The 16825-nt window shown below is 37.6% G+C and overlaps 1 protein-coding gene across 1 annotated transcript; it reads left to right on the top strand.

Moving 5' to 3' along the window:
* Positions 1–2596: 2596 nt before the first annotated feature.
* Positions 2597–16619, top strand: LOC139719682 (neuropeptide S receptor-like). Its single transcript, XM_071631081.1, has 9 exons — positions 2597–2725; positions 4625–4760; positions 5634–5737; positions 8925–9018; positions 10220–10392; positions 11472–11625; positions 12669–12791; positions 13623–13806; positions 15969–16619. The coding sequence occupies exons 1-9, from the start codon at positions 2597–2599 to the stop codon at positions 16198–16200; spliced, it is 1329 nt and encodes a 442-aa protein (XP_071487182.1). The 3' UTR covers positions 16201–16619.
* Positions 16620–16825: the final 206 nt, after the last annotated feature.

Below are 16825 nucleotides of genomic sequence, written 5' to 3'. Positions count from 1 at the left end.
TAAACAGTGTGGTCTGACGCCAAAAAAAAATATCTGATTCATTTTTTTTAATTCAGTATGAGGTGTTGTGCAAAAGAGTTTAACTGTTTTGTTACATGTTCTTTTTCTGTTTTGTTTTTGTTTTAATTTCACAGGCGCTGCATCCGCCCGGAGCAATCAGCAGAAAGCGTCTGTAATCTAGATTGATTCGCCCTGTTCTTCTTCCTACGCAAGGCAGGCGAGCCACAACCTCAGAAAGAAACCGACACAGTGGTGCGTGCGTCGATTTGTGCCGGACGAGCGTGTTATCGAGGCGGATTGAACCGCTCCGTGTGGTATTGGCGTGCTCATCAGCGTGTGACAGAGACTTGCCTGAAGTTATGTGGAAATAAAAAACTCAACCGGGATAGCATCTCGCGCTAAATCAGTGGCGCATTGGACACCATTCCCGCCCCACTCTCTCTCTCTCTCTATTTCTCTTCCTTACATGATCGGCTGCCGCGGTGTTTTTTCAACCGACCGAACGAACAGGCATGAAATTGGTCTGTTTTCCGTATGCAACTCGTCATTAGCAACTGGACAGGATCGAAATTTTGCTCAGGAATAATAGCCGCTGGGTCATATACCTTATAGATCTGGACAGCATATTAGCAGAACAGGGACGGACGCTGATCTCATATTTGAGGTAAGTTCTTTGTCGGTGTTATTTAGTGTTTGGAATCATTTGGTGATGTGTGTTTGGCCACTATCTGTTTGCTTGTTTGATAGCGATAGCCCTGAGCATTCCTCTGACTTTTAATGCCATTTACTTCTCATAACGATCTACTTTAAGTATTGTTACTGATTTACTTTCAAACAAAGCTGGCTGGTTTAAGTTAAACAGTAAGATTTCTACTCTACGTTTATTCTACATGATCATTTTACCAATTATTAGAATAAAACCACTCAATAGTCTTTGGCGATTATTACAATGAATTTAAAAAAAGAGAGAACATGAAAAATTGCTTCCAGACATACATACCGGCGCTGTATTTCTCAAACACACACACACACACACACACACACACGCACACACACACACACACACACACACAATGAAAAAAGAAGCAGAATATTTAATATCAAATCATTGCCTCGATCACTTAGACGAATTAAAAAAAAATGAATTCCTTTAAAGGTATCTCTCCATTGTGACTTTGAAATTACGGGTAAAGGGTGGAAACATATTAAAAAAGATTTTTTTGTGTGTGTGATTACTATCCCTTGTGTAGGGATTAAGAAATCTAAACTCGTTACTGTTATAAGCAGCAAGACTTTAACATACCCGGAAAAGACTCGTGTTCCAGAGTAATAATAATTGATATGATTCTAGGAATGCTTAACAATAATCTAAATTTCGTTGGACTTTATTACAGGTGAAGCAATAGGAACAAGTAGGTATATATTTTTTAAATTTGTTTATATATCATGTTCACAGAATAAACTTTACGTGATGTTAACATTTTACAAGGCATACTTAATTTTGTCTTGAGTATGTCATATTTATATTTTGCGTTTTAACAATGTGTGTGGAATGTACAGAATGAAGGGATTAAAGAGTTGAAAACACTGGAATATTGTTCAGACCTCCTGTAGATAAGCTCCAACAAAAACACTTGTACGGCAAATAGTATTGTCAATTGATATGAGATGTTGTGGCTCAGTGGATGGCAAAATGGACTCCATCCCAAGGTTCGTGTGTCGAGACCGCTGGATGCAGAGGTTAAGTCCTCAAGCAAGAGTCCGCTGTCAGTAGACGATGAACCCGAGGCAAATTATTTCATCGTCATTGCTAAGTTCCCTGGGGAAGACGTGACAACGTTGGTCCCGAAGGTTGCTAGCTTAATATCATTTTAAGCTTACGTGCTTCATCAGTGGTCATGTTGAGATTAGATAAAAAACGCATGAGCGTCTGCGTGTTTAAAGCTACTGTTTACCATTTATGGGAGCAGTGATTAAAAAAAAATCGAGTTATCGCACTTTATACTGATGTGTAGGTCAGTTGTATCACAAAACATCCCACCATAAAAACATTTTTACAATAAAGCCTAAAATATAAGGAGATATCACTATGTATCTCACTAAACCATAACTGTAGACGGTTTAGTCTGGAAACAGGAGTGTCAAAACTATTGTTCACATTTTGTATATTTAACAATGCTTAACACTGATTATATTGATTGACTTTTGTACACTGGTTGATTCGATCACTAACTCATAATTTAGAACTATTTTTAAGCACTAAAGCTGTGTTTTTTTGTTTTATCTCCAAATGGTAAATAATGCCTTTAGAATGAAAACCACACCTGCGCACACATGCCCCCCAAAAGGGTCCATGTCTCCTGCATGACGTTTTCAAACAAATGCAGGAAATTAATCAAGATTCATACTTGTTTCTGAACTTCAACTTTATCTCTTTGCTCTCTTGTTTGTCGCCCACTCATTTGCAGCTGCAAAATAATGTAAAAGGAACGATTAACAAAGGAAATAATATATCTCTACTATAATAGGTGCTTGGCTTCCATAGTGCTGGGGCCCACTGCCATTTTCACCCTGCGTGAGCCTGGCGGGTACCATTATGACGTCATCAGTAACCCCCTCCCCCAGCCAGTGGACCACCGTATGGGACAACTTGACTCATAACAGTTCGGCAAATGGCACAGATGAAGATTATGATGGGTTTGTGGACCGATTCTCCGTCGATAAGGTGAGAGAAAAAAAAATGTAGTACGCCGCAATAGACCCGTTTACTGAAATATTCAAATTTCATGGACAGGCCCTGCCTTTCTAACGATGGTTCTCCTTTAACCACCTGCGAGCTTGCCCTAGGTTTGCCCTACGTATCATCAACACTAACGTACGGAAATAGGGGTGGTTTTGAGGTTCAGGTTTAGTAGAATTAGCTCGCTACTACGTCAACATCCATAAATTTGAATGTGTTAGTAAACAGGCCTGTTTTTATGTAGCTGGAAAGGTTGAAAAAGGAGAATAACGCGTTAAAAGTTTTTTTGGTTTTTGGCGTAAGAGACAGTGAAACATGAATATGTGTTTAACTTCGCTACATGTCATGCGCGGCAGATCCTTCTATTCATATGTTTACACGTTCCATGCTACAGATATTCATGTTTAAGCTTCTAATATGAGTTGTCTGAATATTTTCGTAGCAAGTTGTTCAATATATATATGAATTGTATATCAACGCGATATCTTTGTATAACTACGTTGAATTTAAGTTATAATCATCCATGTATCTATCATTGTATATGTCCATTTCTTGTTGCTTAAAGATAAGAGACTTTCCCAACCACAAAAATCGATCTCCATCAGACTAAACGACAACATAAAAACAAGAATCTCATCTCTCAAACGCAAAGCTTTAAAAACATTTGTAGATATTAGCAGTGCATCGATATTTGGATCCTACAGAAATAAAAGATAGTGAAAAGAGGTCGCTTGACTCGCCAACTACTGTCGATTTATAACAAACCAATCAATCAAGAAGAACTAATGTCATAGCAGATCTTGAACACGAATACCGAACAACTACAACTACAAAAAAAAAATCATAATTTAAATTCTATGAGATGGTCCTACCAGCTGGCAAAGATAAAACCTATTGCTACAGATGTTGAATATCAAGTGGTAATGGTCAAAGTTTGTCGGAAGCATTGACGAGCAGTCGAATAGTTTTGAAACTTTGCAGCAGCCGTTATCACAAAATGAATGTTTTTAAGAGATTGGGTAAAATCCTGTAACTTCTGTTACCGTGGTTGATTGCTATACCATTATACTATGTTTACATCTCTGTTTCAAAATGATGAATGTGTAAAAACATTCAATATTGTTTTTAGGGAATTTCTTCAGGATGAATGAGTGAGCACAAACAGCAGTCCTTATCTTGTTCAGCCCATTGTTTCCGTTCCGTTTTTATTTTGTGAGAAGCGAGTATTTCAGATTTTGTGGGAGAAAATTATCCAGTTGCTGATGTCTTTAAGAGCATTAGTGAATTTCTGGGTTTCATTGATTCTGAGAAGTATGATTTAATGCAGTAATGCTAAAGAATCTGATATTAATCTCTTCAAAGTTAATGAATCACACACAGCAGACTAACTCTTTAAAAACATTATAACCGGATGTGAAATTTCTTGGCAGACTCTCGTTGCATTCAAATGAAAATGAAATAGTGAAGAAAAGCATGCAACACCGTCCCATATCTTGTATTGTTGATTCTGTCATAATGGTAGTAACATGTAACTTCAGCCGTGTTCTTATCATGACAGAACCACACGACGCCTTAAATGCACATGATGCAGCAAAAAAAAAAAAAAAACACTCCGTCTTTTGTTAATCTCCACAAAATGGAAAAGCAGTTAATCAGGGGATTTCGCATGGTTTCGTCATTCTGCGTGCAATCAGTATGTCATCGAGAGATCTGCGAAAGAAGTCTCTCATCTTCTTACAAGATGGCAATCCACACCGATGTCTTTATTCACTCCGTTCCGCTGTTATATCGTTTGTTAATCTGTTTGTTTGTTTGTTTGTTTGTTTGTTTGTTTGCTTGTTTGTTCATCTGTGTTTGTTTCCGATTCTGTCTCGATGAGTACAGCACATCCAGCTGGCCATACTCTGGGTCCTCTTCACACTCATCGTCACGGGAAACATCATCGTTCTAATCGCCATCTGGCTCGTTCGGAAGAAGAAGTCGAGGTTGAACTTTTTCGTCACCAACCTAGCTGCGGCAGGTGAGAAGGAATAATGCAGACAGTCGACATTCAATGGCAATGGTAGACGGCTAGATGATGAATAACATATTTGTTTGTTTGTTTATCTGTGGTTGCGTAGAAGAAGAAAACCCACCTCGTTCAGATGATAACTATTTGCAGCCTATATGGTATCCCTCAAGCTTCGTAACCGCATAGATTCCGTCATGAAAGGACAGTCGAGCTTGCTTCCCTCCCCGTAAGCTATACCCTACTGCGCATGCCAGGCTAGGCATATAAACCCTCTGGGTGCCACAGAGATTTTCTGCCCATAGGTTTTGTGTGTGGCTCATTGATACAGAAATAGTTAACCATGTGGACTATGGGGAGTGTTGACGTCATACCCAGAACCGCGCGCATTATGCTGTCACTTCGATACGTCTTTCACTGGCTAGACCGAATGTGACAAAACCACCATAATCGTGTTCTTTTCTTTATTTAGTTTATGAACGTGAGAGTGATATCACGCATGCGCAGCCTCTCCTCCCACCCCCTTCCATTCATCATGATCTTTACGTAATTTAAAGGGTTGTATAAATCGAGATTTGAGAATCGAGAGAACTACACTCTCAAAATTTCAACCTGTATACACAATGATACCTGTGGTTTATTCTTTTAAAAAAAAATGCATATTCCTTTACTCTCTAATGTTGGTGCTAAACGAGAAATGGTAAGTTTGATTGATTCCATTTAATTCTTTGACCACCGATATTATTTTTTTAATAAAAACAAAAAAGTGCATGACAGCAATTATAATGTGCTTAGCCCATGGAGCTATTAAGTGCAGCAAAATATGTTGGCTCTAATTTCTGTATTCTTGCAAAACTCTGTTCCTTTTTGTTCAATTGTTTCCAGATATTTGTGTTGGCATATTCAACGTCGGCCTGGATATTGTCGATAGGCAAACGCCAGAATTTACTGGAGGTGATGCAACGTGCAAGCTATTTAGATACGTACAGGTAACAACAAACCTCCAACATTAACTTTAATATAAATATTTTTTTTGTTTTTTTTGTTTTAGAACAATACAATTTGTATAGTTTATATATAAACATACGAACTTTAACGTATGTTAGCACACACGCACACACATACACACACATATGTATACATAATACATATAATATAATCTAATATATATGAAGAGTTTGTTCGCAAAAACCGATAAGTCCATATTTGCCAAATGGAGATATTTGCGATAAAAGATTAAGAAAAATAAAGAGAATAATAAGAACATTTTTGCTTCTCTTGACCATTACTTCAAAACTGTACCTTTATATGTAGTGAACAATATATCATTTAAAAGGTATTATTTTGTACATTATAACAGAGACCGCACTTCAAAATATTCAAAAATGGACTTATCGGTTTTTGCGAACAAACTCTTCATATATATATTTATACTTATAGGCATAATTATGTGATGATACATGAAAGTAATGATAAAACAAGAGTTTGTTACAGTTTTCTGTTTGTAATTTGTTTTTATCTATTGGTCAATACCGTTTTTCAAATCTCACTTTTTATTCATATGAACGATTTAGTTTTGTTGGCTTCCACAGTGCCTTATATTAGAACTATATTATCTACGTTCTTCGTCGATCAACATGCCAGTATTATAATCAATGCGTGGCCGCTGAGCGTTGTTTTATGACGTCACGATAAAACCCAGAGTACTCCTTGACGACAAAGGAAAGCCGCATACAGTGCATATCAAAAGAAAAAAAAAAGCCAATCCAACTTTGGAGGACTGTTTTTTCATAATTGTCAGCTATGGAGAGCGCAATTTTAGTTATGTGGAAAGAAGAACTCTTCCGTTTTTCATTGATACCTAATTTTGTTGACAAATGTCATGCATGACTGAGCACGTAAACTTTAATGACAACAATGCCAGAGTGCACTTTTTCCAAGTTTGGGTGTTATCGTGAAGGAACAATGGATGTCTCACTGAATAAAGGATGTCAGGCAATGAAAGTGATGAAATTAACAGGCCAGCCTGCATGACTGCAGCTTTGTGTTTAGGGTTTCTACTAACTTTTTATGGTCCATATCCTTCAACACGTCCACGTTGTCGATAGCTTGTTTGCTCACACAAAGTCTAACCATTATCCATTTTTCTCTATATATATTTAAGACATGGTTTGTTGCTGCGAGCTTTGTGTTAAATATGAACAGAGAAAAATTGACTGTGTGGGTTGACCTGTGTGGGAGTTATCAAGTTGTCTACAACGTGACCATGGTCGAAGTTATTGACCATTAATGTTCAAAGAAACCTTAAACACAAACCCTAAACATAAACCTGCATTCGTACAGCCCGGGGTTCGTACATCTCTCACAGATTTCGCAGTATACATAATCTGCCCATTTTACTTTTCCATTGGGCACCAAAATAGCGGAAAGTATGCGTAGGCGAACACACCAGGGGCTTTTTTTTTTCGATAAAATGGGATTCATTTCAATTTCAACAATAAAATAAAAAGCGTAGTCTTTGCCATTGGGTTGTTACAATTATAGTACATTCAGGTCGTTTCGTCATGAAATTTGGGCAAGGAAATTCACGTTCGGCGTGTACTTTACTTTTACTACAAAATAATATTTTATAGTAAAAAACAAACGAAAAAACCCACCAAAATATGCCTTTTTGAAACTTGGAAACTTTTTATTCAAAATCCATTCTTACTGACCATAGTATTATTATCTATCAAAGGTTTCCTTGGTCACCATTGTACAATTCATATTACAGTTTAGTTGGTCATCATAATATCCATGACATGCAGGGTATGCATAATTAATGAATTATTTTTAGTGCGAACACGGAAATATCATTAAAAAGGATAATTTTGATTTCAATGCTTTTCTTCTTTTTTTTTTCAAATGAATGCATGTTTTATGAGATCCATAATATGTTATTCAAAGCCGTATAACAAGTACTCGGCTTTTGAGTGGGTGTAGGTACGTGTTACCATAATTGACCATCATGACGTTGTTTCAGAGCAGGTGATGCGCTTTCAACGTGACAAGCAGATGTTTATTGCAATAACCCTACGCTGGCGTAGGATGTTATGAAATATTGATGAATTGTATACCAAATATCATACTCACAATATGTGGGGTTGTCTAGATATTATTTTAAAAAGTCATGTCACTAGTTGTGACACTATAATAAAAACCTATGCTAATGATATTCCTCATAGTGAAATAATGATAGTCTATAATTATATGAATCGTATAGATTGTGACCTGATGATGGCCGATGATTTTAGAGATGAAATTGATTATCGGAAGGAGCGGGCATAGAAGTGGAAAGATGATGGAACACTCACGCAACGGCTATTGAAGAGTTTTGAGAAATACATATTTTAATCGAGACAGAGCATCTTGTGTATAGAAATGAATGGATTAAAAACAAAACTAAATGCACATTAATTGAGTAACTATCAATCTTAAGAATTTATCAAACAATGTTAAAACTCGACCGGGGTAATTTTAAGATATGGTCAGAGAGTATGCATGACTCTTGTTAGTGGTCATCTAATTTTGAAATTATGGATAAAGATAAATCTATTCTTCCATTGGTTTCTTTATCCCTTTAGTGCTGCAAAATCATAACTTTTCACAATCTTCCATAGAATAGTTCGATAGCTTTGTCTACTTGCTCTTAATTGCTTGAGAAATGTGGAATTGAAGCGTTCAATCGCAAACGGAGTTAACTCCATTTTTTGTTAATTTTAGATATATGCGATTGAACCCGCTAAGAAACAAAGAAAATAAAAGGAAATATGGAATATTTTTGTCATACTCCAAGAATAATCCTTCTTATAATCATAACAAGTAAGGTATCTCCGGAAAGATTTTGCTTTGTTATATCTGATGATGGACTTACGTTACAGTATTAAAAAAAAATGGTGCTTAATCCGTGCAATCAAACCTCAAACTCATCTTCAAGCAAAGTTGTGTGTTACTCCTTCTGATAACGTAACTGCTCAGCAGTATGTAATTGGTAGTACAATGCATTCATATATTGAGTTTGTTTCTTTGTTGATTATTTTTAGTGTTCTTGAAAAGAAATGTTTTAACCATTTGAACATAACCCCGATTTTTTCCGATTCACACTTTTCTCCATCGACTAATCGAAATTCTTCGCAGGCTTATGTGATACTTGCCTCGTCTTATCAGCTTGTTGCCCTGAGTTTCGACCGTTATTTTGCCATCGTTTACCCAATGGATTTTACAGGTAGTGGTGAGTTTTAATGGGTGATTTTGGTACACTAACATATTCGGGTGATGTTCGCTATTCCGAAGATTCGTTAATCAGGCAACAAGAAAAGATGTTTTAGTTTGTTTTGTTTTTGTTTTTCATTCGCAATGTTTTTCTATCCGAACATGAAAAAACCGTTTGTTGTTTGGAAGGTTCATTAATCCGAAAATGAAAAGAACATGAAGAAGGTTAACGGGCCTTAGGAATAACGAACTTTTTTCATTTTCTGATTAACAATCGAGATAACAAGTCGTATTTCATTTTCGTTGTAACGAACCTTCGGAATAACGAACTGTAAGCACATTATATCTAACCATAATCCATGCGCGATATTGATCTGCGCGTTGTTGGTTGATTGTTTTGAAAAATTTTCATTGTCTTTTTGTTTTTATATCAGTGTATACCATTGGTGGAATTCTTTTGTGCGTTTGATTCCATACGTTGCATTGCCGGTGTATTACTATAAGCCACTGGTGTAACGATGTTTGAGGGAACATTGTTGTTTTTTCTTCATGTAAGTCATATTTTATAAAACATCGTGTTATTTCCCCATTATGTTCAATATACATATCGCTGTATTTCAGTTTGTGTGCGTTAGTATATTGTCTTGTTTATTTCTTTTTTCTTTTCTTTTTTTTGATAGTCATCAGTTTATCATTATTTGACTAATATCAATTCCATAGAACCGATGTAAGTTAGGAAATGCATGTTAGCCAAATAAAAGATTTACATTGACTTCCACGGTTTTCTATGATGTAAACTGTACTCTAATAAATTTGCAAACATTGATTGCAATGGAGATATATTGTGATACATTAGTTTAGTTTAATCGTTATTCATGTATCTGCCTTTGCAATCGGTTTAATACGCGATCAGATAGCTCCATTCGAACACTTTTAACACTGGGTGGTTCAGATGGCTGGGCAAATAGGGATCAGTTATTCTACATACGATCAGATCATCCAGTTGAAAAGCTATTACAATGATTATCATCTTGTTTCACTATATTCTGAATTTGTCAGTGTTTTGTGGTTAAACGCATGGAGAAGTCTACCAGACCTTTTACTGATACCGATACAAAGCCTTTTACCGAAACTGTTCCATTAATCAGCTAAACATTAAGTTTGAATGTGGTCGTCATATCTGATTGAGCGGACACGTTTCATTTCCCGCTCATCTACAGGAAAGCGCTCTACAGTCCTGGCGGCTGGCGGATGGGTACTGCCCGGGTTGTTGTGCATCACCTCTGCCGTAGTGTTTCAGGTTGACCCCCTGCAGTCGCCGAACGGAGAGACGACCGTCATGTCCTGCTGGCCGGCCCTAATATACAAAGACAACGCACGGTGGAAATTCAAGGTACGCTGCTCTGTAACTTACTTTAGATGGATCTCAACATAGGCTACTTAAACCAGTTTGTTGTGTAGACTGCTGTACATTCTTCTCATTCGTCCAGTCGAAGTACAAGATCGTTTTAGCTCCCTCCCATCTTTTCTCCGTGAAATTGACAAACTGAAGCACTTCAAAGCCTTACTCAAGACTCATATTTTTCACCAGGCATTCAATTGCTAACTCTCTTGGAGGAGTCTGCGCCTGTGAATGTTTCTACAGCAGATATATGGCGCTATACAAATATATTGAATCATCATCATCATCATCATCATCATCATCATCATCATTAAATTTTATTGAATCACTGAAAATGAAGTCACTTGTTGCGACGCTTCGTCTATTGGTTTCTTCAGGCAAATGAAGCTCCCGTTGATGGAACGGTCCGTAGTGTAAAGTGCGAGATTGTGTAGAGCTAGCGCTTCTTGTGTGCTCGTTTCCTCTCTTCTTCAAGGTACTCCTCAACGTTCCGTCTGGAACCAAACGTTTAATGTGATGTTTGTTTATCTTATTATTTTTACTTTCAAGGAACTGATTTGCCACCACGCACAGTTACCTCTTCTATTTTGTATTCATTCTATTTCATGAACGTCTTGTTTTTTGTTTGAAAAGAAAAATGTTTCCTAATGTAGTATACTACAGTGAATGTTTCAATAAGGGTTATGTTGGTGACAAATATTACATCTCTTAAAAGTTGATATCGAAGAGCAACCATTGGTGAATGATAGTGTGACTGACATAACAATAACACAGTCTTATTTACCCAGGGTAGCCTCTTCAGTGTTGCCACTGCTCTCTACCAGAGGGCCCTGCCATTATTATTACCCTAGCGTTGCCAGGTACCCATTTATACACCTGGGTCGAGACTGTGGAGGGACATGGTGGCTAAAAACATCTTGCCCAAGGACGTAAGCACAGGGCGGGATTTGAACTCGGGTCCTCCGATCGGTAGTCGGGAGTCTTATCCACTATGCCACAGCGCCCCCACAGATCATCGCCTGCAGCTTCTTTAATTATCATTTCGCTTGATTTTTTTTTTTCTTTCAAAGCTCTACACCATGTACGTCATCTCGTCCTTCTTCTACATTCCCCTCATCCTCGTCACATTCTGTTACGTCACAATCATCGTCACCATCTGGAGACGCAGCAAGAAAATGGGCGGGCCCCAGAAAGTGAAGAGGACCAAGTCTTCAAACAGAGACGGTACGAATGGATTATCAGTGTACACAATCGTCAGTTTGTATAAAGATGAGCGACTAATCAATTAATGCTTGTCAAAGACAGAGTCAATTTTCAATCAATCGATTATTTCATAGAAAATGAAAACGTGATGATCGTTATTGACTCGTCTTTCTAATTTTGACTAAATCTCTTTCGTAGATAGCTTTGGCAATCAATACTGTCAAAACACTGTGTGGCTTTTTTTTTATTTACTTCTGTGAAAGTTTTCTTGTCTTCTAGATTTTGTGTTGCGCAGAGGGTAATTTTTCTTCAAAATCAGGGCCTCGTTTCTGAGCGTAATACTATGTCATGTCCTCATACCTGTAAATGAAATGTTCCAAAATATGGATATTTCCATTTTCCATTTTTTGTCAGTAGTCTTTCACCCTAAAGCAATCATGTAAAACTAAATCTTTAATTTTGGAAATTTGCATTAGCTGATATTAAGATCGCATTATTTTCATCTTGCCTAAATTCCCAAGCGACTGTTTTGAAAGGGGATTATTGACAAGCTTATGAAAAAAAGTTGTAACAGTGGTGGTCAATCAATAAAGTCATCTGTGATTACAAGGGTGCAAGTCACGACTTCGACATCCAAGAGTCATACATCTCACGAATCATACATAGCCCATGATTTCGACACTATAGGCAAATAAGGCTCATGATTCCGATACTATGCAATCCAGTCCCATTAGTTCTACACTATGCAAAAAAGGCCCACGAGACCCACACATTAAACCCCGTGATGTAATGTCAGTCTTGTGGTCTTTTTTTTTTTTTTCCTAGTGTCGAACTTGTTGGACTTTGTTTGCTAGTGCTTTACTTGTTGGCCTTTCTTTTTTTCTTTTTTTCTTTTTTTTTTTTTTGGGGGGGGGACCTACCGTCGGACTCATGGGCTTTATTTGCCTTGCGACAAGTTTATGAGCTTTATGACTCGTGGTGGGGTATGGCTTTAATACAAAATATGAATACATCACTAATACAAGCAAATCTCATTTTGTTTCATTCTGTTACCGCCTCTCCAGTGGCGTACGAGGGTTTGTCGAAAGACAGCAACAGTAACATGCCGAAACATCGGGCGAGCTCACGCGGACTGATTCCAAAGGCCAAGATTAAAACCATCAAGATGACAATCTGCATTGTGTTAGGTAAGAAAAAAAAAAACACACACACAAGAACAAAAACAAAAAAGTACAATGAACTGGAAGAATGAGAGACAGATATACAAAGGGGACTAGAAAAACAGAAAGAAAAACATTCAGGAGAATGTTCATTTTTTCCCTTTATTTATTTATTTTATCATTAATTTTGTTCCCATGTTGATATATTTTTTTTCTTCAAATTAATCTATAATCAATTGTAAATTCTCTCTTCAATGTGTAGTGTTTGCTTTCAAGTCTTACAGATAATGAAACTTGCTTAAAGAATATTGTAGTATTTGCACTTTAAAAAAAATACCTTGCCTAAATATTTCTTGATGATTTTCCATTTTTGTGACACATAAGAAATAAATAGCGGTTTTCAAGGCAAACGGTTGAGTGTTTAGGGATGGCATAACATTGCTGGAGATGAGGATTGGCCTTTTAACTTTTTTTGCGAGATATGAAGAAACCAGTAATGAAATGATACAGAGCATACCATTTTAAGAGGAATTCAAAGTTTATTAGATGGAAATCGGTTTAGGAATGGCTAAGACATCCAAAAACAAAGTAAAACCCGTTCCTCATAAAAGGTGGGTCCCACTTTTATTACGATCGCTCTGTTTTTTGATATCTCAGTCATTTCAACACCAATTTTCATCAATATCTTTTAAGCTCTGTAGGAATTACATGCTCTTCCATATTTCGAAAGAGGTTTCTCATTATCTCACAAAAAAATGAAACCTGACGTTAGGTCTCAACCAAAACCATACGATCCCTTTAATGTACAAAGAATGGTAATCCTAATATTACATAACATCTCTACTCCGTCTCGTTCAGCGTACATCTGCTGCTTCGCTCCATTTTCGCTGTTCTACACTCTCGAGGCGTTTGGCGTCATCGACAGTAAGAGCCAAAGAGCGCTGGTGATCACGCCCATCATTCAGAACCTGCCCTCGCTGAACAGCGCCACCAACCCCTTCATCTACGGCATGTTTAGCACGAATGTATGCTTAGAATTAAGGTAGTATGTAACACTTGGTGTACCATTTTGAAACGTTTAAGCACTCGTATAGACACGCACGAAACAACTCTTCACTCCATGGGCTGTTGGTTTCCGTATCTATCATACCTGTATGTCAATTTCTCTTCGTACTATGCTACTGTGGTGTTGCCTGTATATCCAGATATTTCAAAACCAGTTTGACTGTGTTGAACAAGGTGAAAGGACTGTGCTCTACGACTCTTATGCTATCTTGCTATTTCGCTAGCTAGCGAAATATTGCTGCGAAACATTGCTGAATTTCCTTTATGATGATACGCTGCATCTCGGAACATATTCTAATTTTCCTTTGGGCTTCGGAAAGCCAAAAGGTTTTACTATTTTTTTTTCCTTCAAAACAGTCCAATTTCCTAGAAGCCTAATTTTTCTTCTTTGGGTTGTAATGTTACTCTAAATATACTGAATTACAGTACAGATCTCCAGCTTTCTCAATTACTTCTCCTTAGATACTCATCCACGCAGAATTTAACATTCTTCTCGAAGAAAAACAAAACAAGAAAAGAGCAAAAGTCAAATAACAACATCACGCCCAGAAAGAGAGGGCAAAAATAGACAAAAGTTGTAGCACGTATGAGCAACAGCTTTTCGCCCTGAAAAGAGGGGGCACGTAGTGGTGGAATTAACACATTGTTTTCCATTTTTATCCATATTTCTGTTTCAGAACAAAATCTGAAAGTTCACAAATCAATGTGCGTCTCTTGGCTTACTGATTGCGATTTTTTTATTCCTTTACTTTTGATCAACTTGCAAAATCAATATTATCTACATTATAGCAATCATAAATATTGTTTGTAGAATCAACGATTGTGTGAAATGTGTACATCACCACAATATAGTTTAAATTGATACAGATTTGATACATAAAAGTGAACCTGTAATCATATTTGGCCTAAGATTGAGGCTTTGAATTGTATTCCTTGACAGTTTTTATTATGTCGTGCTATGGGGAGACCCAAACGTTTAGAAACCAAACTCTGCTTTTATTTCGTTGAATTTTTTCTTGTCTGCATAGTTATCATTTTTAATGTTATCATAGGGTATTTATCATGTATGATTATGTGAGTGATGGTATGTGTCTGTGTGTGTCTGTCTGTAAATGTGTGCAATACAGAACCGGAGTATTTTTCTTCTTTAATGCCGGTTAAATGTGATACCCATTTTTCCATTTCATTTTCATATCTATTCATTATAAACTACTAAATAAATAGCATACAAGTAACTCACGTCAGTGAGAGCATTTTACCCACATAAGGTACCTTTTGAACGGTGCAACATGTCCGAGCCTAATGCCGAAGGTGTTTGAACTGTTTCAAGTTATTAGGGAGCTTTAGATTTGCGGCGCGGACGTTTGAGAAGACGCTTGAGCTTGACATTCTCCTCTCCCCTTGCGTCGTGCTGAAAAGTCACTTTAGATTACGCTGGGACGCAACGTATGAAAATAAATGAATAAATAAAATGGCGCCCCCATATTATGGGTGCATGTATGAAGTAGCTCTTTAAGTCCATGAATTGAGCTGACGTAAAAATAGCCCAGAACGCGTAGTGAAAAACTCAGACGACGCAAGCTATAAATAGATCAACTTGACGCGCATTTTTGCTCATGCTCAGAACATGGTGGGTTTTTTTTTTTCCTCTGAACGTCCCCGTCGCAAAAATCTAAAGCTCCCTAGTATACTAATGCATCAACAAAAGATGTGCGTTATTTGTTTCATGAAATGATGTAGCAGATGAAGCAGATGGTAAATTACCATCAACTCTAAATCCAGTCGAAAGAATTTCAATATAGTAGGTATTTCAATTTTGCGTCAACCATCAACGTGCGTAGATAAAACGATGAAATCTCGTCCGGTCACCATTGCGACTTGAAAGCGCTATTGACCGGTCAGTATATTTCGCTAATGACCGGTCATATCATCTGATAAGAATCTGCTGCATCACTTTATGATATATAAAAAAGATTATGTCCTATCACTTCGCTATTCTGATCACTGAACCTCCTCTACTTACCTGCCCACCTTTGGGGGAAAAAAACTTGTAACTTGTTTCCGAACAAACAAACAAAAGTAAACAAACAAAAAAGCAATAGCCAATCGCAGAGACCTTTCTCAATTTCTTCTTGACAGGCGAATACGCGTTGTAAACTGGCTGGCCGGTAAGCTTCCGTGCTGCACGCGGCGGGAGGACCCGAAGATCAAGCGCGCGTACATGTACGCCACAGCCACGACGCACACCACCGAATACAACTCGGACGGATTGACGGGTTCGACGCGCGGACGGAACGCCATGAGTATGAGCGTGAAAGTTGTTGACGTTTCGTCCCGGGATGACAGCAAGAACTCAACGGGACCCATGTGAAGTCAGGCAAAAAGGAGAAAAAGAGAAAGTTGGAGCGGAGTGAATTTTAATCTCCTAAAAATCCGCATTATTTTTGAGAGACGTTTACAGACGTTCGTGACGAACAAAAGAAAAAGGTGGAGACAAAGGAAGGGAAGAACAAAAATATTTGCATCGTCTACAAGAATTGCGCACAGTGTAGCAGTGTCGTAGGAATATTTTCGACGTATTAAGAGGTTAAATGCGCATGAGAGGGTTACTCAGCGCAATCAAAGACGAACGTAGAAACTGGGATAACTATTTATGTCACTATACTCGACTGATTGTCCAATATCCATAATGTCCATACTGAACGGTACTCGCTATTTCTTTTTTTTTTTCTGAATGGGTTGATTGGTTTATTCGCTGAAACAAGCTTCACAACGCCTGACAAGAATTTGCCCTGGACATTGATCAGTATTGCTCGAGAGAGGGCGGTGTTTATGACGTTAGAGCAGAACCGCCTATCGCCGGGTGGGCGGAATTTTCGATGTCGTGCTGGTATTTTTTTTCCAGGATTGTTCTGTGCTTACAATTGTGAAAATATCAGTATTCACTGAGTATCCACACTTTTGAATCATATATGTGAAGCTACTGAGATGTAAAT

The sequence above is a fragment of the Diadema antillarum genome, unplaced genomic scaffold (genome assembly GCF_040938485.1).
Source record: "Diadema antillarum isolate AM-2024a unplaced genomic scaffold, OU_Dant_1.0 scf00000113, whole genome shotgun sequence".
Classification (NCBI taxonomy): Eukaryota; Metazoa; Echinodermata; class Echinoidea; order Diadematoida; family Diadematidae; genus Diadema; species Diadema antillarum.
This window is presented reverse-complemented; position numbering and strand designations above follow the sequence as displayed.

Coding starts and splice junctions, on each gene's coding strand:
- LOC139719682 (XM_071631081.1), top strand. CDS start 2,597: ATGACGTCATCAGTAACCCCCTCCCCCAGCCAGTGGACCACCGTATGG. Junction 10,393..11,471: donor ACGCACGGTGGAAATTCAAG/GTACGCTGCTCT, acceptor TTTCTTTCAAAG/CTCTACACCATGTACGTCAT. Junction 12,792..13,622: donor GACAATCTGCATTGTGTTAG/GTAAGAAAAAAA, acceptor CGTCTCGTTCAG/CGTACATCTGCTGCTTCGCT.